Raw genomic sequence first — 25,290 nt, 5'->3', positions numbered from 1 at the left:
TCTTCTATCATGATTAATGTAGTTACAAGTCAGCAAAAAAGGAATCTCACCCTAACTCAAAAGCTGAGAGACAGTGTTAAGTCACGAGAAGAGATGTATTAATGGGCAAATAATGCTAAATTCTAAGTTCAGATGCAACTCATAACAAAATCAAGATTCGAGGGGCGCCTGGGTAGCTCAGTTGGTTAAGCGTCTGACTCTCGATGTCGACTCAGGTCATGATCTCAGGGTTGTGAGATCAAGCCCTGCATCAGACTCTGTGCTGAGTGTGGAGCCTGCTTGGGATTCTCTCTCCCCCTCTCTCTCTGCCCCTCCACAGCCTCCGCCCCTTCACTAAGGCTCACTCTCTCAGGGAAAAAAAAAGAAAAAAAAAGACCAAGATTTGAAGACTTGACGTTTGTATCAAAGATGAGACTGTCATTAGTCACATGCTACTCTTTTCCATCCTTCCCGCCCACTCCCCATTCCTGTCCCATGAGCTCTGCTACGGCATACTGCACTCTTACCACCCCCCCTCCGTGGCCCATTACAGATGGGGCAGCACCTACCCTTCTGCCTCCTTACAACACTGGTCACATCTCTGAATACAGACACACTCCTCCTCAACCCTGGCATCCACTGTCAGTTCCTCTCCACAGATTACAACTTATGGGCATAAACCACAATGTAGTAAGTACGCTTGCAACAGAATTCTAATATACTATTATACGATTACATACAAAGGAAAAACACTTTCAAGTGTCCTTGTACCTCCACAATCTAAGACTCTACAAACTGTATCAATAGTACTTTAGTATTCGTTTGATAAAAAGCTTACCTCGTTGTTTTTCCTTTTTGTACTTTAACATTTCTTTGTTTGTGTATCCAGTAGTTCTTAAGATGTCTTCCAGAAACATTTCTTTCACTTCAAATGGTCTTCCCTGTACTAAACAACAGGAATACTTTAAAGAGTCGATTTGCATCTTAGAGATAATGCACACAAAAACATGAAAAACCTGAGTATAAAATCCAAAAGCAATTCCACAGGGCAAGTGATCCTCATATTGTCCTTATTTTTTTTTAATATTTTATTTATTTATTTGACAGACAGAGATCACAAGTAGGCAGAGAGGCAGGCAGGGAGAGAGAGGAGAAAACAGGCTCTCTGCAGAGAGCCTGATGTGGGGCTCGATCCCAGGACCCAGGGATCATGACCTGAGCCAAAGGCAGAGGCTTTAACCCACTGAGCCACCCAGGCACCCCTCATATTGTCCTTTAAACCTAATCCTGATTTTTATGTTCCAGAACTGCTCATTCGTTCATTTCTTCCAGGGCGTATGTGTCTGCCATCATGCTAGGCATCAGGAATACAAATCGTAAGAAGGACAGCTGCCTCCGAATCTCCTAAAGCTTACATGCTAGCAAAGGAGACAAACATCAATCCAAAAATCCAGAATATAAATGTAAAAACAGAGTTGTAATAAGTCCTCTCAGAGAGAAGGACAAGGTACCATGACATAAAGGGGGGTCTGGGGGCACCTGGGTGGCTCAGTGGGTTAAAGCCTCTGCCTTCGGCTCGGGTCATGATCCCAGGGTCCTGGGATCGAGCCTCGCATCGGGCTCTCTGCTCAGTGGGGAGCCTGCTTCCCCCTCTCTCTCTGCCTGCCTCTCTGCCTACTTGTGATCTCTGTCTGTCAAATAAATAAATGAAATCTTTTTAAAAAATGGGGGGGGGGGGGCGCCTGGGTGGCTCAGTGGGTTAAAGCCTCTGCCTTCAGCTCAGGTCATGATCCCAGGGTCCTGGGATCGAGCCCCGCATGGGGTTCTCTGCTCAGCGGGGAGCCTGCTTCCTCCTCTCTCTCTCTGCCTGCCTCTCTGCCTACTTGTAATCTCTGTCTGTCAAATAAATAAAAAATCTTTAAAAAAAAAAAGGGGGGGGTCTGAAGGAGTTAAGAAAATCATCCTCTTAGAGAAGATGAGGACCAAAGAAAGGGTAAACAAAATACTGAACTAACAGGAGAGGAAAAGGTGTACAATGAAGAAAACAAAAGCACATGCGAACATCCTATGTTGAGAAAGAAACTAAATAGCCAAGCTGGTTGGAACATGGTGGGAGACAGGGAGGAAAGAAGGGACTGCAATTTTAGATGAGGCAGGAGGAACAGGTAAGTTTTATTAAGGATTTAGGTCTTCATCCTGAGGTAAAAGTTATCCAAAGTCTTCAGATCAAGAAAGTGTTCAACATTCTTGGAATTCCATGTCAGGAAAGACCACTCTAGCTGCAATGGAGAGCAGAGATTTAAAAGAGAGCAGAAGGGACGGAACAGACTGGGTTATCATTCCATTAATTCACATGAAAGAGAACAACATTTGAATGAAACTGGTGATGATAAAGATGAACATGAGACAGACTCTAGAGAGAGTCAGGAAGTAAAATCCACGAACTCAGCACTAAATTGGATGTGAAGGAACAATAAGAAGCGTCAACCATGTTTCTTCGATGTCTGGCTCACAAAATTGGGTAGATGACGACGTCATTCTCTGAGGTAACAAGAAAAGCTAAAAGCAACAGGTTGGCCGATCAGAGTTGGAGTTCGGTTTCAGATGTGTCTAACGTGAGATGCCAAAATGAGCTTTCTGTTAGCAGACACACACATTTTATGTGTCTCATCATCTAAGAATATTATGAGAAGAAAGACAGGTTTGTGACTTAGGTGACTAGGGTGATGGCATGATTTACTAAAACGGGCAACACAGGAGAAGTAGATTTTGTAGAAGAGATTAAATATTTAGCTTGGGACTTATTAAAAATGGTCTGCTTATAAGACATCTAAGCCCAAAGCTCTGGAGAACGGCTTCAATTGGAAATGAGGATTCAGAAGTCATGAGTATGAAAAAGAAAGTAGAAGCCAAGGGCATGAATGAGAGCTTCCAGGGAAACCACTGGTGTGTCTCCAGTACCTAGGAGTACAGAGCAGGAAAAAAGAGGAAAAACAAAAGAAAGAAGAGAAGGGAAGGTGAGTAAGGAAGAGAAAAAAAATGGGTCAAGGGAAGAATGCCAATAGAATACCAACATACAAGCACACAAAGGAGACCATGAAAGTATGGACCCTAATGCAGAATACAAGACTTAGGAGGCAGTACTGTCAAGTAAATTATGAGATGAGAGCATTTCACACACAAAAAAGGAGGAAGTCAACCATGAGAAATACACAAAACTCAAGATCTTTGTGTAAAACTGAAATAGTAGGCTTGGCAATTAAATCAGCATCAAACAACACCTGTAAGAATACAAATGAACAGCCCCATGCACTACAGAAATACATATAAATCATTTCAGCTCTTCTGAAAAAGTACAGTGGCAAATTCTGTTAAAATTAAAAACAGATACACTCTTTTTACCCAACAATGTTACTTTCAGGAATCTCTCCCTAGGATTAAGAGCGCCAGTATATAAGGATATACACACAAGGATGTTTACTACAACACTGTTTATGGTCAGGGGGAGAGGAGAATTAGGACCAATCTGTGTCCGAAGATAAATGGTTAAATAAATCATGGTACATTTGTATTATGAAATATTAAAGCAGCTGCTTCAAATAATGAACTACATCTGCAGCTATGACACTGGAGGGCTTTTCAGGATGTAACATCATATGAATAAAGCAAATTGCAAAATAATATAGAAGGCATGTGTTCATTTCTCCAAAACCAGTTTAGACACATGTCCATGGATGTGTCTGCATATGTTATGAGCATGGAGAGCATAAGAAAGGATATACACGAGGCTTTAACCTCAAGTAATATCAGCAAAGTAGCCCATAAACTGGAAAGAGGATGGGGCAATTTTGAAGCTCTCTCCTATATATATTTGTACTATATCACTGAGGTAAACACATATAACTTATTCAATTTTTAAGGAGGAATTTAATAATTTTTTTTTAAAGATCAGTGTCAAAACCAGTTTGGATTAAAGGACAGGACAAAAGTGAAAAGATAGTCTATGTTGAAGTACACAGGAAGTAAACATGGGAGCGCAGACTAATCTTTCAAGGAGTCTAGCAACAAAGGGGAAACGGGAGGACAGAATTAAAGGAGGATAAAGGAGCAAAATAAAGCACATTATCTTTTAAGACTAGAGAACTGCCCTCACAACAGTCCCACAGAGTGTGGGTGGAAAAGGAGAAGACAAAAATCTAGAGAGATTTTGAGGCATACCTCATAAAATACAGAAATGGGTGCTCCTACCTCAGACCATTCCCCAACTCCAATTACAATAAATATAATCAGGCCAAAAAAGTATATTTTCATAAAAATCCTAGAAGAAATCTGATCATTTAACTTACTATGTATCACTGGACAACTTCCAAAATATCTTATAAAAAGATTTACATCCAAGGCGGCACTAGAAAGAATAAGTTTCAAAGTTGGGTGCTTTTGCAACAGATCTCTTAATTTTGTAAGTAAAAAATCACTAAATCGATCTCTTTCATGTACTTCATCCTGCAATAAACAAAAATAAAACCATGGAATAGTTAAAACATTATGGATGACTAAGTCTTTAAAAGTACAGAGCCACTAGGTTTATAATAATTCAAATTTAATGTGAATAAGTCCAATCAGTACTCGTGAAAATTTTGTAATAGGGATAATGCAGAAATAATCAGACATCAACAACCACCATAGGTAACAAAGCACCACCTCCTAGACGATATAAAGGACAAACTACAACAAATTCTGAAGTACTGGAGCCTAATGTATTTTTACTACATAGAAAATGTATTTAAATATGCATCCAGGCACGCCTGGGTGGCTCAGTCAGTTAAGCCACTGCCTTCGGATCAGGTCATGATCCCTGGGTCCTGGGATAAAGTCCTGCATCAGGCTCCTTGCTCAGCAGGAAACCTGCTTCTCTCTCCACCTCTGCATGCCACTCTGCCTGCCTGTGCACTCTCGCGCTCTCTCTCTCTCTGACAAATAAATAAATAAATAAAATCTTTTAGATAAATAAATAAATAAATAAATAAATAAGCTTCTATTAGCATTGGGGCATAGGTGCACCCTTTGCTTTGAATGCACACAACTAGTAAGTTTCCAAAAGCTGCTTACTGCAAACTTATACAACTTAATCTAATGTTTTTCTGACACAAACTGGATAAAAACTTAAGAATTTTTTAATAAGGTGGTAATTCATCCACTTCATCAGTAGCTACTTAAGTTAGCAGCTTAATTATGAAGTTAACTGATTCCAAAGTGTACCCCAAAGCCCCGCATCGGGCTCCCTGCTCAGCAAGGAGCCTGCTTCTCCCTCTCCCACTCCCCCTGCTGTGCTCCCTCTCTCGCTGTCTCTCTGTCCAATAAATTAATAAAAACTTTTAAAAAAACGTGTACTCCAAGACTAGGAAATACACAGTAGCTAAAGGAGGAATCAGATGAGTAAGCACACAGAAAAAAGGAAACTTCCACCATTCTGGGGAATGCTAAGCACATGTATCATTTTCTCATATAAAAAGCACTTTGGAAAAACTTACCTACTTACTTAATTTGCCCTCATAAAACCTTACTTACATAAAACCTAAATTCTTACTGATAGTAAGAATATCTCTACTTAATACAAGTATTTATGTCTAACAATTACAGGCAATAGAAAGCAACCTGATTATAACAGCTGTTTAAAAGAATTGGTTCTCATGCATATCCTATCCTAAAAATGTCATTACATATTCAACATTCTAAGCAATCTGAGTTGTATATGGCAAACTCGGCAATATTCTTACCACGATAACATGTGTCACAGTTGACAATGTACTATCTCCTGCCATCAACGTACGAAGCAATACCCCATTAGTGCAAAATGTCAGAAGTGTCTTTGGAGAAACCCTTTTAAAAAAAATAAAAATAAAGCGTGCAATTACAACTCTTACATGTAATGAAAACATGATCACATTAAATGTTAGTCTCATATGTACTTTAATAAGGGTTACTTAAGGTTACTAATATAATGGCAAACTGGTATGCATGCTTTATGACCCAAGTTATGTGAAATATGTCTTTCATACCTGATAATCTTACAAAATTTTTATTAACAGTCTTTAATTGATTATTTTATTAAGGAACCATAAATAGATTTTTTTTAAAAACCTTTAACCCTTTTTGCTCAGAGGAAAAAAAGTATATCATAAATGAGCAGCTTTTTTAATTACTACATCCAAACTAGAGAGAGCAAAGAAACAGTACACTGATCAAGAAGGTACTACTAGTACCACTTCTAATAATTCCGTTACTATCATTTATTGTTTACTATAAACTTCACATCAAACCTGGGCTCTTGCTGCTTTTACTGGCCGCATTTTATAGATGAGAAAACTGAGGTTCAAAGAGGAAAATTAACTAGTATTTGATCATAAAACTAAGAAACAGGATTTGTAACTATGCCCAACTCTTTTTTAACCTATGTATTCAAAACCTTACTAAGTTCACTCATGACCTCAATATCTTATCAAAGACTTTCTTGAAGCAAAATGATCATCTAATTCTTTAACCAACATATCCTCTGTATTTAGTGAAATATAAACATTAGTCTTTTTGAAGAATGATCAAAGATAGGCTATAGGAGAACCAGCATTACCTGCTTTCTAATCGGATCTGATATCCAATTGTTTGACCAATCCTTTCTCTTCTCTCTGCAGCAACTCTTTCGGCCACAGCAATTGCGGCTAACCGTCTTGGCTGGGTACAAAATATACGGCAGGGGATACCATTTTTAAAGCAATCATCTAAAAGGAACTGAGGAATCTGAAATGAAAGTTTTAAAGTTTTAAAGTTTTAAAGTTTTAAGATGACATGATTGTACACCCAGAAAGTCCAGTGGAAAAACTACTGGAACTAAAAAAAAGTTCTGTAACATGTCCTAACATAAAATAATCATAAAATCAACAACTTTGATATAACTTCTAACAATCAACTAGAAAATGTAGTTTTAAAAGACCTTATTTACAAGAGAAACTAAATATTAAAAACAAATTTATATACAGAGCGCCTGGGTGGCTTAGTTGATTAAGCATTCAACTTTTGACTTTGATTTCGGCTCAGGTCATGATCTGAGGTATAAAGTGGCACCCTTGTCAGGCTGTGCCCTAGGGGTAGAGCCTGCTTAAGATTCTCTCTCTCTCCCTCTGCCCCTCCCCCACCCTCTCACTCTAAAAAAAATTTTTTTAATTCATATAAAATTTATAATTCATATAAAATTTAAAATTCATATAAAAACAGTTAACTCTTGTACAAAGAAGACTATAAATTACAACTAAAAGACATGAACTGAATAAAGAAATATGACACAATCTTGAGTGGCAATAATCAGTAATTGCAAAAATATCAATTCTCCCCAAATTATCTATGAAATGAACGAAACAACAATCCAAATTCCATTGAAATTTTTTAAATAGTGAAAAGCCTAAAGAAAACCGAAACAGCCTAATACTGGGATTGTAGGAACCTTTCTACACTCAATTCAAACAGGTCAGAAAGACTTAAAAAAGTCAGTCTTTCCCACCCTACCACTATCAGTAGTCTCCAAAAAAGTAACTACTATTTCTTATTAATGCTTTGGGGGGAAAGTATTCACACAATTTAAAGTATTTGTGTATATTTGTGTATATAAACAGGTTTTTATTCACATAAAGTGATTACTGTACTTAATGTTTATAATTTGCAGATTTCCCTTAACATGCAGATCTACCCACTCCACTCTAATAGCTGCATATTCCATCCTACGCATGTGCTGTAATTTAACAAGTATCATGTTAAATTATCTCCAGTTTTTTAGGTTATTACTGATGCTTGTTATTTTAAAAAGCACTGCAGTGAATACCTATCTTCACAAGCATTTGCATATACGTTATACATATATATTTGTCAAGTGAAAGAGTATATAAATTTAATTTGGACAGAAGCATCACCAAAGTGCCCTTCCAAAACAATTTATACTTATACCCATAAAACAGAAGATGCTGTTTCCCCAACACCTACGCAAATATTGGATATCATCAACTTTTTAATTTCTGCCAATCTGAGAGTTGAAAAAAAAATTTTTTAAAGATTTTATTTATTTATTTGACAGAGAGAGATCACAAGTAGGCAGAGAGGCAGGCAGAGAGACAAGGGAAGCAGGCTCCCTGCTGAGCAGAGAGCCCGATGCGGGGTTCGATCCCAGGACCCTGAGATCATGACCTGAGCCAAAGGCAGAGGCTTAACCCGCTGAGCCACCCAGGTGCCCCATGATAGTTGAAAATTTTAATTGTTCTTTTTTATTTCATTTCTTTAACTGTGAGTGAGAGAGAACTTCATTTTATGCATGTCTTGGCCTCTAGGATCTTTTTTAACTTGACTAGTTTATCCAGAAGTGTAAAGGAACCCAAATTAAGAAATATTTAAAAAGAGAAGATAGTAAAGAGGAATACTATGCTACACATTGTAAAACTACAAAAAGCAGAAAGAGGGATCTTGGCACAAAAATAGATAGTTAAAGATAAAACAAAAAATTCCAGGGGCAACTGGGTGGCTCAGTGGGTTAAGGCCTCTGCCTTGGGCTCAGGTCATGATCCCAGAGTCCTGGGATCAAGCCCCGTATCGGACTCTCTGCTCAATGGGGAGTCTGTTTCCCCCTCTCTCTCTGCTTGTCTCTCTTCCTACTTGTGATTGCTGTCAAAAAAATAAATAAAATCTTAAAAAAAAAAAACCACAAAAAAAATTCCAGAAACGGACCCAGGTACTATAGAAACTTAGCATTTGATCAAAAGTGGTACCCTAACTAAAAGGGGAAAGAATAATTAAATAAAAATTACATTGGAACAACTAAATAACATGAGGAAAACAGTGAGATTCCTACCTGATATGATATTATAAATTCCAGATGGACTTTTTAAAACTTTAATACAAAAATACTAGAATAAAATATTTATAGGAAAGTGTTTTTTTAATCCTGGGGTAGTAAATGCCTTTCTTAGCATGGCTCAAAGCCCTAAAAAATGACTGTCAGGTTGGACTAAATAAAAATGTGAAACTAATACAAAGGATACCACAAGCAAAGCTAAAAAAACAAAAAACTGATGAAATCATTTTTAGGCTCTCTAACAGGCAACAGACATGTACCCATAATATATAAAGACATGTACCCAAAACATATAAAATATATATTAAACAGTTAAAAATAAACCAAAAATAGGGTGCCTGGGTGGCTCAGTTGGTTAAGCGACTGCCTTCAGCTCAGGTCATGATCCCAGAGTCCTGGGATCGAGTCCCACATCGGGCTCCCAGCTCCATGGGGAGTCTACTTCTCCCTCTGACCTTCTCCCCTCTCATGATCTCTCTCACTCTCTCTTTCTCTCTCAAGTAAATAAATAAAATCTTTAAAAAAAATTCAGATATACTGAATATCTAACTTCTGCCGGCACTGTCCCATAGTCCTAATTACCACAAACCTCCCTTAAGATGGGGTTCATTTTAAAAAAAAAATCAAAATTTAAAAATAAAACCCAAATTATTAAAAATAATCCAAATTTCTAATCTGGATTAAAATTAAACCAAAATGATTAAAGATAAAACAAAATGATTAAGCCAAATGAAAAATGAGGTATAAACAAGCAATCCACAGAACACGCAAAAATGAAAAGACACTCAACTAAGAAAGGAAATACAAATTAAAACATTATTTCTTGTTTATCAGATTAATAAAGGTAAATCATTGCTGCCCAAGCTTCAAAGAAATGGGAACCTTCAATATCTTCAATTTTATTATAATACAACTCTCTTTTGAGTTATCAGACAATAACTAGCTAATCTAGCTACTAAAATTTAACTGCCACATTCTTGACCAAGCATTTCCACTCCTAGGAACTTATCCTATGAAACTACGCCCATAAATTAGCAAAGAAGTATTAGAATACAATATTAAGAAGTACAATACAAGAATAAAATCCCTGTTCTGCCACTTCCTAGCTATGGGAATTTGGACAGATTACATCTGTAAGTTACAGTTTTGATTCCTCACCTGTAAAGATAATAAAAAGCCTACATGTGCTGAGGTTATTGAGGGATTTAAATGAGAGAACTCAAAAGTTCAACACATAGTAAATGTCACTTTTTATCATTGTTATTGTAAAATGTTCGGGAATACTATAAAGTTGTTTAAAAAATGAGTTATATCTCTGGGGCGCCTGGGTGGCTCAGTTGCTAAGCATCTGCCTTTGGTTCAGGTCATGATCCCAGGGTCCTAGGATCGAGCCCCACGTCTAGCTCCCTACTCTATGGGAAGCCTGCTTCTCCCTCTCCCACTCCCCCTGCTTGTGTTCCCTCTCTTGCTGTGTTTCTCCCTGTCAAATAAATAAATAAAATCTTTTTTAAAAAAATGAGTTATATCTCTAGCTACTGAAAAATACCCCGTATCTTTTAAGTGAAAAAAGCAAGATGAAAAAGGCATATTATTTCATGTTTGTTTAAAAAAAAAAAAAATATATATATATATATGTATATGGCGCCTGGGTGGCTCAATGGGTTAAAGCCTCTGCCTTTGGCTCAGGTCATGACCTCAGGGTCCTGAGATCGAGTCACGCATCGGGTTCTCTGCTCAGCGGGGAGCCTGTTTCCTTCTCTCTCAATCTGCCTGCCTCTCTGCCTACTTGTGATCTATCTCTCTGTCAAATAAATAAATAAAATCTTTAAAAAAGTAATAATAATATGTATATATATATATATATATCAGTGGTTATATATGTAATATGTTATATATATAATTATACATGTACATACATATATCAGTGCTCTAAAGAAAATGAAACACAAAGGCATCAAAAAATTTAAAAAAAAAAAAAATACATATTCCAAGTTTCTGACAAAAATCCATGGAGAGTAGCAAGAGAATTAGAAATCTTTCACTTTCTATGTTTTCCATAATGTCTGAATTTTACATAATGAACATGAACAGTGAACATGAAAATGCAAAAGGCAATTAACTTCCTAAAGCTAGTAAAGGCAAGATGAAACTGGCTAATGATATGAACTTTAAATTCTGTTACATTTATATTTCATAAAACAGACACATCAGTAATATTATTTGAACTCCTCAAATAAGATGTGATCATTTCTTAGGTGTAAACCCAGTAAATTAATAGTTTCTTCTCAAAAAGCCAAAATCAAAGAATTCATTTCTAATTAAATTCTCAAGTATCATCATACCTAATAAAATGATATACATAATTGTGAAAATAAGCATACCTAATGCCCATATACAAAGATCATTTAGCAAGGATATTCAAATAATTTAAATGAAAACATAAATTTATTATATTTGTCAAAACTTTCATAATCTCCCTTCAGTATATGTGCTGCCAAAGTGAGCTCTCATAATCCCTGCTCAATATAATTAGAATGAGTACAATTAAAACCTACTGGCAAAACTTACTCTAATACTTAATCAACAACTGAACCAATTCTCTGGAATGACTCCATGGAATTCCAATTAATCATAAAAGGACTCACACTAAAGAAGAATCTTATACATTGTGCTCAGGTAAAAATTTCACCAAGTTTTTCATTACTCAGTTTTAGAGGCTTATGTTTTAGGCATAGTTATACCCCTATAAAAATGGCTAAGTCCTTCAAGTGAATAAGTGGTAAACTTTATAGTCAACTTTGCCTCTACCCCCTTGCCTTACCTATGGACTAGGCTTATTATGTCAACCAATATGACCATAGGAAATGTTAAGCAATTGTCAAAAGCAAATTTATGTGTACATAAAAGAAGAGAAAAAATGTAAAATTATATTGATTATTCTATCTGAATCTATCAAAATCAAAGTAATTTTACTATTTTAACATGTGAACATGTAAAGAACATAAACAAGGTCAAATTGCTATACCATACTTACTTCCAATCCGTCACCCAATGAGGGAAACCACATACTGAAGCACTTTGATCCTAAACATCCAAGTCAAACCTGTCATACTAATTCCATTCTAGAGCCGACTTTATTTTTTTAAAACTGTATATTAAGGAATCTCCTTCTACACCTGTCATGAAGCCCAGGCTGGGTTAACAGTGATGAGTCCTGGAGGAAATTACACACGACTCTGGACTTTCTGGTTATAATCACTGTCTTCTCTCTCTACCTCAGCCGAAATCCCAGACTCCTGAGGCCTCTATCCCTGCCTCCCTCTTCGCGGGAGATGCCAAAGCCAACGATGTAGGAGACTTTCTCAGAGGAGAAGACGACTTTGTCTTTCCAGAAGACAAACCCTCTACTTTGTTTTATGAGACGGATAGCAACCCCAAACCACAAACAGGTTGGGACCTGCGCAGGCCTCAATGTCTACAGTCAACTTTATATTAACACATCATTGTTAATACTGCTGTTAATTTAGCTGCTACATACAAAACACTGGTAGGCTCATTACAGACATCTCTAAACTTCATCATAAATGGGAGCAATTATTAGCTCCATTTTACAAATGTGGGCTCTGGCTCACGGAGGTTACAAGACTAGCCTCGTCAATATCCCTTTATGCCCAATCATATGCCCCACGTCTATTTATTTTTTTTAAAGATCTTATTTATTTATTTGACAGACAAAGATCACAAGTAGGCAGAGAGGCGGGCAGAGAAAGAGAGGAGGAAGCAGGCTCCCTGCCGAGCAGAGAGCCCAATGCAGGACTCAATCCCAGGACCCTGAGATCATGACCTGAGCCGAAGGCAGGGGCTTAACCCACTGAGCCACCCACGTGCCCAACCCTTCCCCCCCCCCCCCGCCCCGTCTATTTAAACGAAGCCCCAATGTGCTAGCTTAAAAGTAGTATTTTAAAACATTTCCTTGGGCACCTGGGTGGCTCAGTGGGTTGAGCCTCTGCCTTCGGCTCGGGTCATGATCTCAGGGTGCTGGGATCAAGTCCCGCATTGGGCTCTCTGCTTGGCGGGGAGCCTGCTTCCTCCTCTCTCTGTCTGCCTCTCTGCCTACTTGTGATCTCTGTCAAATAAATAAATAGAATCTTTAAAAAAAAAAAAGTTTTTAAAACATTTCCTTTCTATAAACTCTCAAAGTATACTCCCAGCACTATTTCTAAAATAACTACTAAAGTAACCAAAAGAGGCTTTTTTGGTTAAAATACATAGAGTACAAACTTGATATAAAACTATCCTGTGGGATAAAATATTGTTTTCCATAAAAAACAAAGCAGAAACAAACCTGCGTAGTCTTTCCAGACCCAGTTTCTCCTACAATCAAAACTACTTTATTTTCTTTAATTATTTTAACAATTTCTTCTTGTTTCTCAAACACGGGCAGAGACTGCCTGAAAGAATCAAATTCCGATTCCCCTCTTTTCACTGGAATCTGAGGTATGCCATTGTTGAGTCGCCCACTTGTTTTGCTCATTTCCCGGTTTTCTTTGAAAGTGAATAAAAAAAAACAAAAAAAAATTATGGTCAGCAATGTTTAAAAAGTGTGGAAAACAAAGATAAGTAATTTCCAATGTAATTCCCTTCGAATGTTTCTTCTCTACTCAGTCTACATAAAGTTAGCGAGCAATGCACCACTGCTGTACTCCTACGCTTAATATTCTTTAAAAACAAGTTACAAATTTCGGTTATCAATCAAAAAGCCAATTTCTAAAAGTATTTCTGGTGCATAATGTTTACAAATGAACAAAAATCAATCACTCTGTAACCACTAAAAATATAACAGGCTTCTGATATCCTAAAAGAGTTTTCATGCTTGCTTCTATCAATAACGACACCAAAAACTAAAATGGAAAACAACGTGCATAACAAGTCTTTTATGCACAATATGAAAACACATCAAGAAAAGAGTAATAGTCTGTATGTATAAAGTTAAATATGTAAGACTCTGTGATCATATAGAATATGTATAAATATAAGGTCCTAATCCTTAACAAATTTCCTTATTAAGTATTTAAGTCAGCATCTACATTTAATTAACAAGCAGACAGGAATAAAAAAGAGGCATGATGTGTTTTATATTCTTCACATAACTCAAAACATTTTTTTTAACTCAAAACATTTTTGTGGCCTTGTATTTAGAACTTGAATTCCTTGCTATCTAGGACTATGTATTTTCTACACTCTGCAAACCTACTCCAACAGACAATGGATATAATGTGTATCTGTCGCTTTAGGCAAATAATAATTTTCTAAGAAGTTATTTTTCCAAATAATAAAATTAAAACTTCATTTTATAACCTAAAAATATTATTTATCTACCTTCTGGCAAGTTAGTGTACTGAAGACTCTGTCCTCTTACCAGAAGCTAAAGCCCCAATTCAAAAGCTCACTGATTAGCATGTCTCAGCAGTGTAACATAGGAAAGTCCAGACTGTAGAGTCAAATCCCAGCTCTGAGTTTAGTGGCTAGTTGAGTAGCCTTGAGTAAATTACTTACCTGCTCTAAACCCATTTAATCACCCCTGAAATAGAGGAAATTCTGGCTTTGGAAGGTTCTATGAGGCCCTACATAAAGAGTTTATCACATTGTCTAGCACACAACGGGTGCTCGATAGACAGCTGTCACTGTGACGCTTAAAGACTTGTCTAACTTCATCACACGCCTTAACACTGCATGTCATTCCAAAACTTCCACAGTTCTTTCTCATTTCTAACAGACGATTCAAACTGAGAAATCTTACTGCATTTTAGTTTAAAAAAATAAATAAATAAATTTAAAATGGTAAAAGAACAGTCATCAAATAATAGGATAGACAAGGAAACTCCCCAGAAAATACATACCAGCTTCAACTGCAAACACATTTCCTCTTTCTGTTTTAGGTAGAAGTTCAGTACGCTCTTTATTGGTGACAGGAAATCTCTGAATAAGGCTCCTAACAGCATGTTTTGTATTATGAGTCAAATTACAGGTCATCATTGCATGAGCTGTTTCTGATCCATCTTTCTTCTTCACAGTTAGGTATCTATTTGCTCCCTTTCTGAATATTAATAAAAATCATTTATTTACTACATAGAGTCAATTTGTTCACAAATGATGTATGCCTACTTAGAAAACATGTCTCAAGTAAAACATTGAAAAAAATCAAAATGCTTTGGGAGAAGATGCTGAAAATCCCAAAAAAAGTCTATAAGGAGGGGGTTTGGTGCTGAAGTGGCCACAAGACCATATTCAGTTAAAATTTCAAACTGCAGCAAATCCAGATTTTAACCCTCCCAAGTGGCTTACTTACCCACAAATGTAAAAGTCTGACTTAGCAGACTTCATGGTGGACGAAACATCACCAGCTGGAAGCATACAGAGGGAGAAAACCAATCTGAACAACAGAATCTAAAAATGCTAATTAAAAAGTTACGGTTCATGGCCCACTGAATGTTTCCATAGTATGCTGGTAATGTCACATCCCATGAAAACCTGTTGAGAACCAAGCCTCGTGGCTGGACCAAAAAAGCATAAATCAACATTACTGATAAGTACTTTCACATGCATCTTGGGAAAAAGAAATTTTTCAAAGCTTTGGGCTCTCGCCTTCAGTTACAAGGTCATTACCTGATACATCTTTATAACTGTTATCAAATTATTTGATGTAAGTGTATTTGTTGCTTCAATTGGTCCAGTACTGATGACGTCTTTTATGACTTCTGTAGCTCCAAGAGTTTCAGGTACAATGTTATACACACAGGAAGTCCTCAAATGCGTTTTGACTGATTTAAACATGTATGTCCATAATCTAATACAATAGAGTACTCGTAAAGCACTCAGACTCTAAAAGCATACCAACGTGGATTTGAATCCTAGCTCCACCACTTATCAGCTGTGGTAGTATAAACAAATTATTTAATAGCTCTGAGCCTAAGATAATAGTAATACCTGCCTCAAAGGATTACTCATGACTATATAAGATAATGCATATAAATGGCAAAATCTGTTACAAAGTAAGTATTAAATGAATGAAAGCTATTATTACATAGTCTGGAAAAAAATGACTTATTTTTAAAAGTTACCCAAAATATTTCACAAAACATTCTACCACTTGTTACTGTCACTATCACATTACAGAAGTGAGCAACAAAACCTCAAATACAATGAAAAGTACATGTACACTTTTCCTAATTTTCCTTAGATTTAAAATTTTTCAACAATATTTTCACAGCAAAAACAATATCGAACTGGAGATTAACCTATACAGTTTGAGCTGTCTAAGTCTTAAGTGAGACTTTTGAGTTACCAAGATTTTTAATATCTAGAAACTCTTTATGGAATGCTTTAACAAATTATTAAGTGTTCAGAACTATCTAATCTATTCCTTAGCAAGCGCTTAGTGATCCTTAAATTACAAGATAAAGACGAAATAACTAAATTTAACCTGATCTAAGAATTTTGGTTATTTCTATGATAAATAAGAATTACTGGATTCTACAGATGATTTCTGCAGTAGGTTCTTCTCCCACGGACCTTTCTGAAAACTCAGCACAGTCATTATAGACACAATCATTCACTCCCCTCCTATGCCATTTATTTCATAAAACTTTCAACTACAGAAGGCAGGAAGTGTCCTGGAATGAATAAGCACTAGAGCCAAGAGCCAGGAGTCTTGTGTTCAACTAACTAGCTATGTGATCAAAAATTTTACTCCTCTCACACCATACACAAGTTAATTTAAAAATCTCTACTGTATCTATCAGCTCCAAGAGGCTTTAATTTTCTTGAAAACTGTCTCTGGAAAGTTCTGCCGTATTTCACTTTTAATTAATTTTATTTCATTCATTCATTCAATCGTTCATCATATATTGAGCACCTACTGTATGACAGGCACTATGCTAGAAGCTGGGATTACAAAGTTGAGTAGAATATACTCTCCTCAAAGCTCACAACTAAAATGGGTCAGATTCAAATTTTCCTAACATAAGCTGCCTACTAATAATACAGCATTTAAGTACAAAAATAACTTCAAAGTAAGCATGTGTGAGTACTTGGCCATTACCATAAAATTTACTGAATTCATTTTGAACACAGATGGTAGGGTAGAAAGATATAATCAACTTGATAGTTTTTATATTTTAGAAAGATTCTACTTGTGGCTCCTAGTGATCTCATTCCTGCCACATTCAGCACCAGTGACACCGGTAAATGATAAAAAGATTAGTGAAATGTTCAATAAAATATTTGTCTTGTTGTGAGGATGAAAACATTCAACACACCAGAGATTTGTCCTACTTTGTAAACTAACACACTGAGATCTCATTATGCTTTCATTCCAAAGTGGCACTACTCTTTGAAGAAAACCATTAAGAGACTCCTTTTCAAAGCAAAATTAACTAGAAACTAGCTGCACAATGCTAAATAAATTAATGTCACAATTTTTTCAAAATAAAATGCAAGCTCCATGTGTGATCTTTAAACATAAATGTGCTAATATTACAGGCAAGAACATAACATCTAACTTTCAAAGTGTAAAAGTAATCAATACATGGTATCGGGAAGTTTGGCATTTCGATGGCTTCTTCCTTTTAAAAAAAACTATTAACTCATCAAATTTGATGCAATTTTAATATTAACTTATCAATTTATACAGCACGTTACTGAACATTTACCTCGAATAGAACCATATGCCTTACTATTCTCCACTCTCCTAATCTGTAAACCACTGAAAAAATCAGCTAGGGGGCACCTGGGTGGCACAGTAGGTTAAGTGCCCAACTCCTGGTTCCAGTACAGGTCATAATCTCAGAGTCATGAGACTGAGCCCCTCATGGGGCTCTGTGCTGGGCATGGAGTCTGCTTGAGATTCTCTCTCTCCCCCCGCCCCTCCCCTTACCCCCGCTCATGCAGGTGCACACACACACTCACACTCTACCTCTCCCTCTGCTCCTCGTCCATGCACCCGCACACACTCTCTCTCTCTCTCTCTCTCTCTCAAATAATCCTTTTCTTAAAAAAAAAAAATAATAAGCTAAAGAGCCAAAATCTGAGATGACAACGTAAGAAGCTCACAGCCACCAAGGAGCTAAATGTCTCAAAAAATAATCCACATTCATACGATGCCTTATAGATGCATCATTTCCTATTTCCTTAATTTATACTTCCATTAGGCAGAAAGATGCAAAGACCTAACTCCAAACCATTTTCTTCCCAATACTTAGAAAAGAATTGTAAATTTATTGAAGTTTATATCACACTAATTTGTACTTTCTTTTGTGACTATGTGGAAATTAATAAACCAATCAGTTAACTCTGTCACTAAACAAAGTTGCTCTCATGTCATGGACACTATGATGGTGGCACACTGGTTCATTCTGTGACTTCGGACTATGAACAACTTAAAGGCGAGATTTATCTAATATTTCCATTTTAACTTCTCACAGCTCCTAGGACATTACTGTGCCCCTATAAACAATCAAAAAGTAATGAAACATTAACTACGTTCAAATCCTGGCTCTGCCCCTTGCTAGCTATGTGCTCTTGGGAAAATTACTTAATGTCTCCAAACCCGAACTGCCTCACCTATTAGACAGATACCAGATGTTATTAATAGAATCTACTGATTAAGACTATTGTCAGCATTAACTAATCTACTTAAAGCCTCTAGCACAAGGCCTGCTGCATAAGAGTACTTAATGAACATGAATTGTCACTATTATTACTATTGGGCATCTTAGGCTGTTTCTTTTCAATGGATGCCCAAAAAGTCAGTAAGACACTTAAGTAACTTTTAACCAATTTTTCCTATTTGAAGTAGGGGTAGAAAAGAAAAGTACAGTATATAATCTTCCCAGGCAAGAGGTGATGGAGGTAGGAACCTGAATCTGAAAAGGGGGGCTTTCTTACAGGGTAGAGACTTGCAGTCAGGGTGACTAGAACACATGGATACCTGGAAAGCAGGAATGTCAGCAATCACAGCGTAAGAAACCTGTACCTGAAAAACCTATTTCTACGTCCTTCATAGTTTCTCTTTCCACAAGTCTTTAACAGAATTCATTTGGTAAATTTCATTTTGTGTAAGTAAGACTAGAAAGAAGAGGAAAAGAAATTCTGTTCTGTTCCTGAGCAAGTCAGAGACTCAGAAAAGTGTGCTCTTAAAACAAAAACTCAGATCTCAGTTGGGGAAAAACAGAAACAAATTATAAGGAGGTGAAATTTCAGTATGGAGAAGCTTGCCGACAATTTCAAACAAAACTTTAGGCTACACTAAAGAGCACAATATGAGGACATTACTCCAACAAGAGAATTTTCACCCAAAGATGAGCAATTATAAAAAGTAATCCACAACAAGTAATCAATTGCAAAATCAATCCAACTCTTCAGGAGGAAAGGAAAAACAAAATCCAGCACACATGGTTGAATTTTGAAAGAAAGGACAGCAAAAAGGAGAAAGTGATGAGAAAAAATAAGTGTCAACTTTCACACAGTAAGCCTAGAATCTATTCTCAGACCTTGTAAGATGCTCAAAATAAACCACAGAATCTGAACTAAAACAAAGAGACTTAACTTCTTCATACTTTACATTTAAGAAAACGGGCCCTGAAAGTTAAGGGCCATGACCAAAGCTGGAGAAGGAGGCAGTAAGACACAGGGAGTCAAATCCAACTCGCCTGCCTCTTCCTCCACACCAGGCTTTCTCTCAAATACATATTAAGAAACCATGATACCACGTACAAAAGGGGGGGAAAGAGGGAAAAACTAAGGAAGTGGGAAAAAAATCCTCTACTCAATGGTGAACAAAAGAACCCATAAAAACAGGTGCCTGGGTGGCTCAGTCGGTTAAGTGGCTGCCTCGGCTCAGGTCATGATCCCAGGGTCCTGGGATTGAGTCCCACATCAGGCTCCCTGCTCAGCAGGGAGCCTGCTTCTCCCTCTCACTCTGCCTGCCACTCTGCCTACTTGTGCTCACTCTCCATCTCCCTGTCAAATAAATTTTAAAAATCTAAAAAAAAAAAAAAAAAAAAACCCAAAACATAAAAATGTAAGTCAGGTACAAATTCTCATGTAAGTGAAAGAAAGGATACAAGAACCATATTCAAAGTTCTTTATATAGGTGAAAAGAAGAAAAGGCGTTTGAAAATCACAAGGACCACTAGATAAACATCGTACTACCTTTAATCAAAGATAAAAAGGGGAGGGAAAGTGCTAGGACATTCCCTAGAGGGTTTGCAGAGCACGAGGAATAGTGACTAGGGTCTAGATGAGAAGGCAGGGCTGCCTGGCTTCCCTCAGCATCTTTTTTCCTCTCTCTTTTCAACGTTTCCTCACCCACCCTTTTTTTGTCCTGACAACTTCCAACTTGCGCTCTCCCCTGCCCCAGGTTTTCTCCATTTGGGACCATCCCTTAAACAATCGTGCTACTGGACAGAAGCAGATGTCATCCTTCTAAGGGACCGCTATTCTAAGGGTAATTTCTAAAGGTCATTTCCATGTTAACTGTTCAGAATTCACAACCCATTCGACTACAGAAATGATGGAGCTACAGAACTGTGCCTTTATAACAAATGCTTTCAGACAACCTCTTAGCAGCAACTCTTAACCCAAACAACAATGAAAACTAGAAGATTTCTGTAAGTCTGCATTGTGAAAATTAATAAAGGGAAACCTCGGGGCGCCTGGGTGGCTCAGTGGGTTAAAGCCTCTGCCTTCGGCTCAGGTGATGATCCCAGGGTCCTGGGATCGAGCCCCACATCGGGCTCTTCGCTCAGTGGGGGGAGCCTGCTTCCTCCTCTCTCTCTGCCTGCCTCTCTGCCTACTTGTAATCTCTGTCTGTCTGTCACATAAATAAATAAAATCTTAAAAAAAAAAAAAAGGGAAACCTCACTAAGTGGAACCACACTAGTGGAAAGGGGATGTAAGAAAGGGAGACTGGTAGGACAAGCTCAACTACTCATGTCAGTTACAGGAAGAATTGTCTATTACAGACCCAGCTGAAGAGCCTCAAGAGGAAAGAAATTTGGGGGCACCTAGGTAGCTCAGTCAGTTAAGTCTGGTTAAGATACAATCAGTCTGATTCCTGATTTCAGCTCAGGCCATGATCTCAGGGTTGTGGGATCAAGCCCTGTGTCGAGCTCCATGCTGTGTGTTGAGCCTGCTTAAGATTCTCTATCTCCCTCTCCCTTTGCCTCTACTCCTTTCCCTCCCACTCTGGAAAAAAAAAAAAAAAAGGAAAGGAAAGGAGCTTCTACTATGGGCCTCAACAGGAAAGCTTTATATTGCTTCTTCTTCTTCTACAAGAAATCAACCATCCCTGAAACCCAGCCAATGAGAAATTGTCATCACCCTTCTGGCTTCTCTCTAACTTTTGTTCAGAACCCCTCCCAACTTCTTCCTTCTCCACAAAATCATGCTCCTCTCTTTTGTTTGTTGGACTTGCAGATGGTTTTGTAGTAGCTTGCTTGTCCCAGTCTGCAACTCCCTACTTCCAAAGAAAACCACCTCTTGCTCGCAAAGTAACTGGCAGTTTTATTTCTAAGGTTAAAGGCAGCAACTACATTTGTCAGGAAAGCCTGACTACATGGACATGAGTCTATTTCTAGTATTTATTTATCTTACTGTGAACATCCATGGTTACCAGCAGAAGTATTATGATTAAATGTAATGCCTGTACCTTATGAGGGGTATTACATAACATATTTCAAATATACCCTAAAATGTCTCTAAAATCTGAATCTCAAAATCCACTTGTTCCAAGTGTTTTTGGATAAAGGATTATGGCTCTGTACTCTTTTCATCTGCAAGTGCAGTATTTAACTTATCCAGATGACTATGATATGGGCATGCCCAAAACCTACCACTGTTTCCAGCACTGGCCTTAGTGATGTTCAAAATGCACATTCACCGAAGCTAAAGCCCATCTTCCTCTAACATATTATTGTGGGCATTCAAAAGCCAGACATTCCTACGTCAGATACTTTCCTCTTAGGACTTGTCCTGCTGTTTGTTACAAATACTGACCTCATAATCTTTTGTCTTCTCTCTTCTTAACCTAAATCCTGGTAAGCTGAAATTTTATCTTTCTTCCCCATCCCTGGTTCTTAACGAGAGGTCATTCTGCTCCCCAAGGAACACTCTGGCACTGTCTAGAGGTATTCTGGGTTGTTAAAACAGTGGGTGGAGTTGCTCCTGGTTAAGGTTAGATATGCTACAATACACAAGGTAGCCCTCCAAAATAATTATCTACTTTGAAATGTTAGTAGTGCCAATATTGAGAAACCCTGCTATATATAGCACTCCCATCGTTCTTATCCCCAAAATGAAATTGTTCCATGTAATTTTAAAATCGAGCCCTTCAAATTGGACAGTTTAAATGACTTTTTCTCTCTGTGGTCAGGGGTCCTCAAATGTATACTGTTTCTTCCTGGTCCATTTTATTTAGTCATTTTTTAAAAAATCTTATTTATTTGACAGACAGAGATCACAAGTAGGCAGAGAGGCAGGCAGAGAGAAAGGGGGAAGCAGGCTCCCCGCCCAGCAGAGAGCCCATACGGGGCTCGATCCCAGGACCCTGAGATCATGACCTGAGCCGAAGGCAGAGGCTTTAACCCACTGAGCCACCCAGGCACCCCTATTTAGTCATTTTTAATCACCAGATTCTTAAACTGGTAGGAAAGAAAACAATGATTATGTATTCTAAAGTTACCATTACAGTATAGTAACATTAAAAGAAATAGTTCTGTAAATAATTGTACTTATTATCTTTAGTCCATCCATTCTTTTTTAAAAAGGAGACTTAGTTTCTACAAAAAAAAGAAAACATTTTCCTCCAGCAAGCAACTTCAACTTTTAAATTATTTTTTTTACACTTTAAATTTTACTTTTTTTTTTAAACCCCCTAACGGAAAACGCAAAGAGCTGAATTTGGTACAGACATGAATCAGTTTATCTAGAATATAATTAAGGATGTGAATCTAAAACAGTAGTAACTACTTAAATGGAGTCAGGAACACTTCTCTTCTTTGGTAAATAATTATGTTTAAATAAGAAAAGCTATCAGCTTACCCTTTACTTTTAGAGACCAAACCAAGAGATTGACTCAATCGATGAATAAAGGCTCTTTCAGTGCTGGTCAAAGAGGAAGGAAATTCCATTTCTACATGAAAAAACAAAAACAAAAACATACACACACACACACACAAAGGACCATTTGGGAATACACAATTTTCTATAAAGGTGCTTCAATAAACATACAGATATAAAATATGAAAAAAAATGGGCACCCGGGTGGCTCAGTCAGTTGAGCACACGACTCTTGATTTCTGCTCCAGTCATGATCTCAGGGTTGTGAGATCGAGCTCCAAGTGGGGCTCCACGCTGGGCATAGAGTCAGCTTCAGATTCTCTCTCTCCCTCTCTCTTCCCCTCCCCCAACAAGCACTCTTAAAAAAAAAAAATCCTATAAGCACAGGTGATTTTATGTGAAAAGTCATTTTCACATTCTGTGAAAAGGTCATTTTATGTGTGAAGTAGTGATTAATTCAATTAACTGCTGAATGTCTACCAGAGTTACCATATTAATAAAAATTAAATCTAAACGTGATAGAGGACTCTCCCCTTCACCAAAATTACTCCTCTTATTTGTACTGGAATCTTCAATTTGGTAAGATGACTAACTGATGAACCTATTTTCCTATTTTAACTTAGTTCAGTCCTGACTTGCTTAATTCACAAAAGGCTCGTTTCCTTCTGTGATGAGCGATGCTCAAGCATTATAAATGCTCAATGTCAAACTCCATTGTCTTTGCTTTCAAAACTGTCTAGAATTAGTATTTCACTATCGCAGAGGGGACGTGTTGCTTTCCTATTGCTGAGGCTTTGTTTATGGCAATCGGACTCTGCCCAAGTCATTGCCTGTTCTGGACTGTAAGGTTCCAAAGTCAAGGGCCTCCTACCTAGGCCAGCAAATCGGAATGGACACTATGTTGTACAGATCACCGCGGGTGGGCTGCGGGTTCTGCACGGGATGACCCAAGGCAAGGAGCTTTCTATCCTTAAGGGGTGTGAAAGACGTTTCATCCACCAAAACCAGTTTAATTTTTTTCAGTGTTTAAGCGTGATGCTTTCGGGATTTCAACCAAACACTACATATTGCCAATGCATTTATTCGTCTGATGTCCTCTGCTCTTCTGCTGTAGCTTAAACGTGCCTCAGCTAAGGCTACCATAATCTCCTTTTAAAAAGGGGGGGGGATCAATACCTAAAAACTGTGGCTTAGACGCCCCCAAGCTGCCTGCCTGCAGGCCTCTCTCTGGGGGAAAGAAACGCGTCCTGCAGGGGAGCAACGCGCCTCTTTCCACCTTCTGACTCATGCCAGGTAAGTGGTTCAGCCTGCGGATATGCAGGACACCGTGCCTCCCCCCAGCGCTACGAAGCGCGCCCCGGGCCCGCCGTGGAGGCCGGCTCCAGTGCGCCGCGGGCCCGGGGGCGGCCCAAGCCTTCCCTCCCCGCTCTGAGGCGGCCCCTTTACACGGTGGGTCCCGGCGTGGGGGAGGCGGGGCAGCCGGCGGGGTCCCCGTCGGGAACCTCACCTCTCTGGTCCCCGTATCGGAAGCGTTCCAGAGCGATATTGACTGCGATCTTCACCTCCTCGTCTATACGAATGTCCTTCAGCCCCCTGGCCCGGCCCCCGCCCCCAGGGCCGCAGGGAGCTGGACCGCCCCCGCCGCCGCCAGGAGCGGGCGGCCGCGGGGAGACGCTGCTCGGCCTGGACATGGCCCTGAGAAGTTCTCCCCGCGGAGGAGCGGCCAGGCCTGCGGGCGTTCGGTCAATGACAGGGACGGACGGCCACTGCCGGGACTGGACCGCTCCGCAGGCGGCCTGAGCGGGGCCGGGGTCACCAAAAGCCCCCCGTCACCACAACAGCCGAGGAGGCGCCGGCGCCACGGAGAGCCCCGGCGAAGCGGAGAGCGCGGGCGTGATGACGTCACCAGGGCAGCGGGCGCCCGTGACCTCAGCGCGTCGGCCGCTCCTCGCCTCCCTGCCGCTGCCAGCCACTGTCGCGGCCCCCACGCGGCCCATTCTCTTCGACTTCCCCCGTCCGCACCTCCGCACCAAGGGGCTCCCGTGGCTCCTTTTTTTTTTTTTTTTTTTTTTTTTTTTTTGACAGACAGACAGACAGAGATCACAAGTAGGCAGAGAGGCAGGCAGAGAGAGAGGGGGAAACAGGCTCCCTGCTGAGCAAAGAGCCCAATGCGGGACTCGATTCCAGGACCCTGGGATCATGACCTGAGCCGAAGGCAGAGGCTCAACCCACTGAGCCACCCAGGGGCCCACCCGTGCCTCCTTCTATTCTTTCCTTAAATCCTTCATTAATTCTTTCCGTGA

General features: G+C 38.8%; 1 protein-coding gene across 2 annotated transcripts in view; it reads right to left on the bottom strand.

Annotated features, from left to right (window-relative positions):
* YTHDC2 (YTH N6-methyladenosine RNA binding protein C2) overlaps positions 1-24,869 on the bottom strand; it is a 74,790-nt gene extending 49,921 nt beyond the window's left edge. For both annotated transcript variants that reach the window (XR_013966843.1, XM_080803888.1), the window contains exons 1-8: positions 24,495-24,869; positions 22,970-23,060; positions 14,770-14,966; positions 13,215-13,414; positions 6,608-6,774; positions 5,757-5,859; positions 4,326-4,482; positions 818-925 (exon numbers count right to left, since the gene is read on the bottom strand). Coding sequence is in view for 1 of the 2 variants with exons in the window: in XM_080803888.1 (XP_080660014.1) it covers positions 818-925; positions 4,326-4,482; positions 5,757-5,859; positions 6,608-6,774; positions 13,215-13,414; positions 14,770-14,966; positions 22,970-23,060; positions 24,495-24,678 (1,207 nt within the window). In the remaining variant the exon portion in view is untranslated. The remainder of the gene's footprint in view (positions 1-817; positions 926-4,325; positions 4,483-5,756; positions 5,860-6,607; positions 6,775-13,214; positions 13,415-14,769; positions 14,967-22,969; positions 23,061-24,494) is intronic.
* Positions 24,870-25,290: the final 421 nt, after the last annotated feature.

Source organism: Martes martes (genome assembly GCF_963455335.1).
Source record: "Martes martes genome assembly, chromosome: 5".
In the NCBI taxonomy this organism is placed as follows: domain Eukaryota; kingdom Metazoa; phylum Chordata; class Mammalia; order Carnivora; family Mustelidae; genus Martes; species Martes martes.
The sequence above is the reverse complement of the archived record's forward strand: the minus strand, read 5'-3'. Positions and strand labels throughout refer to the sequence as shown.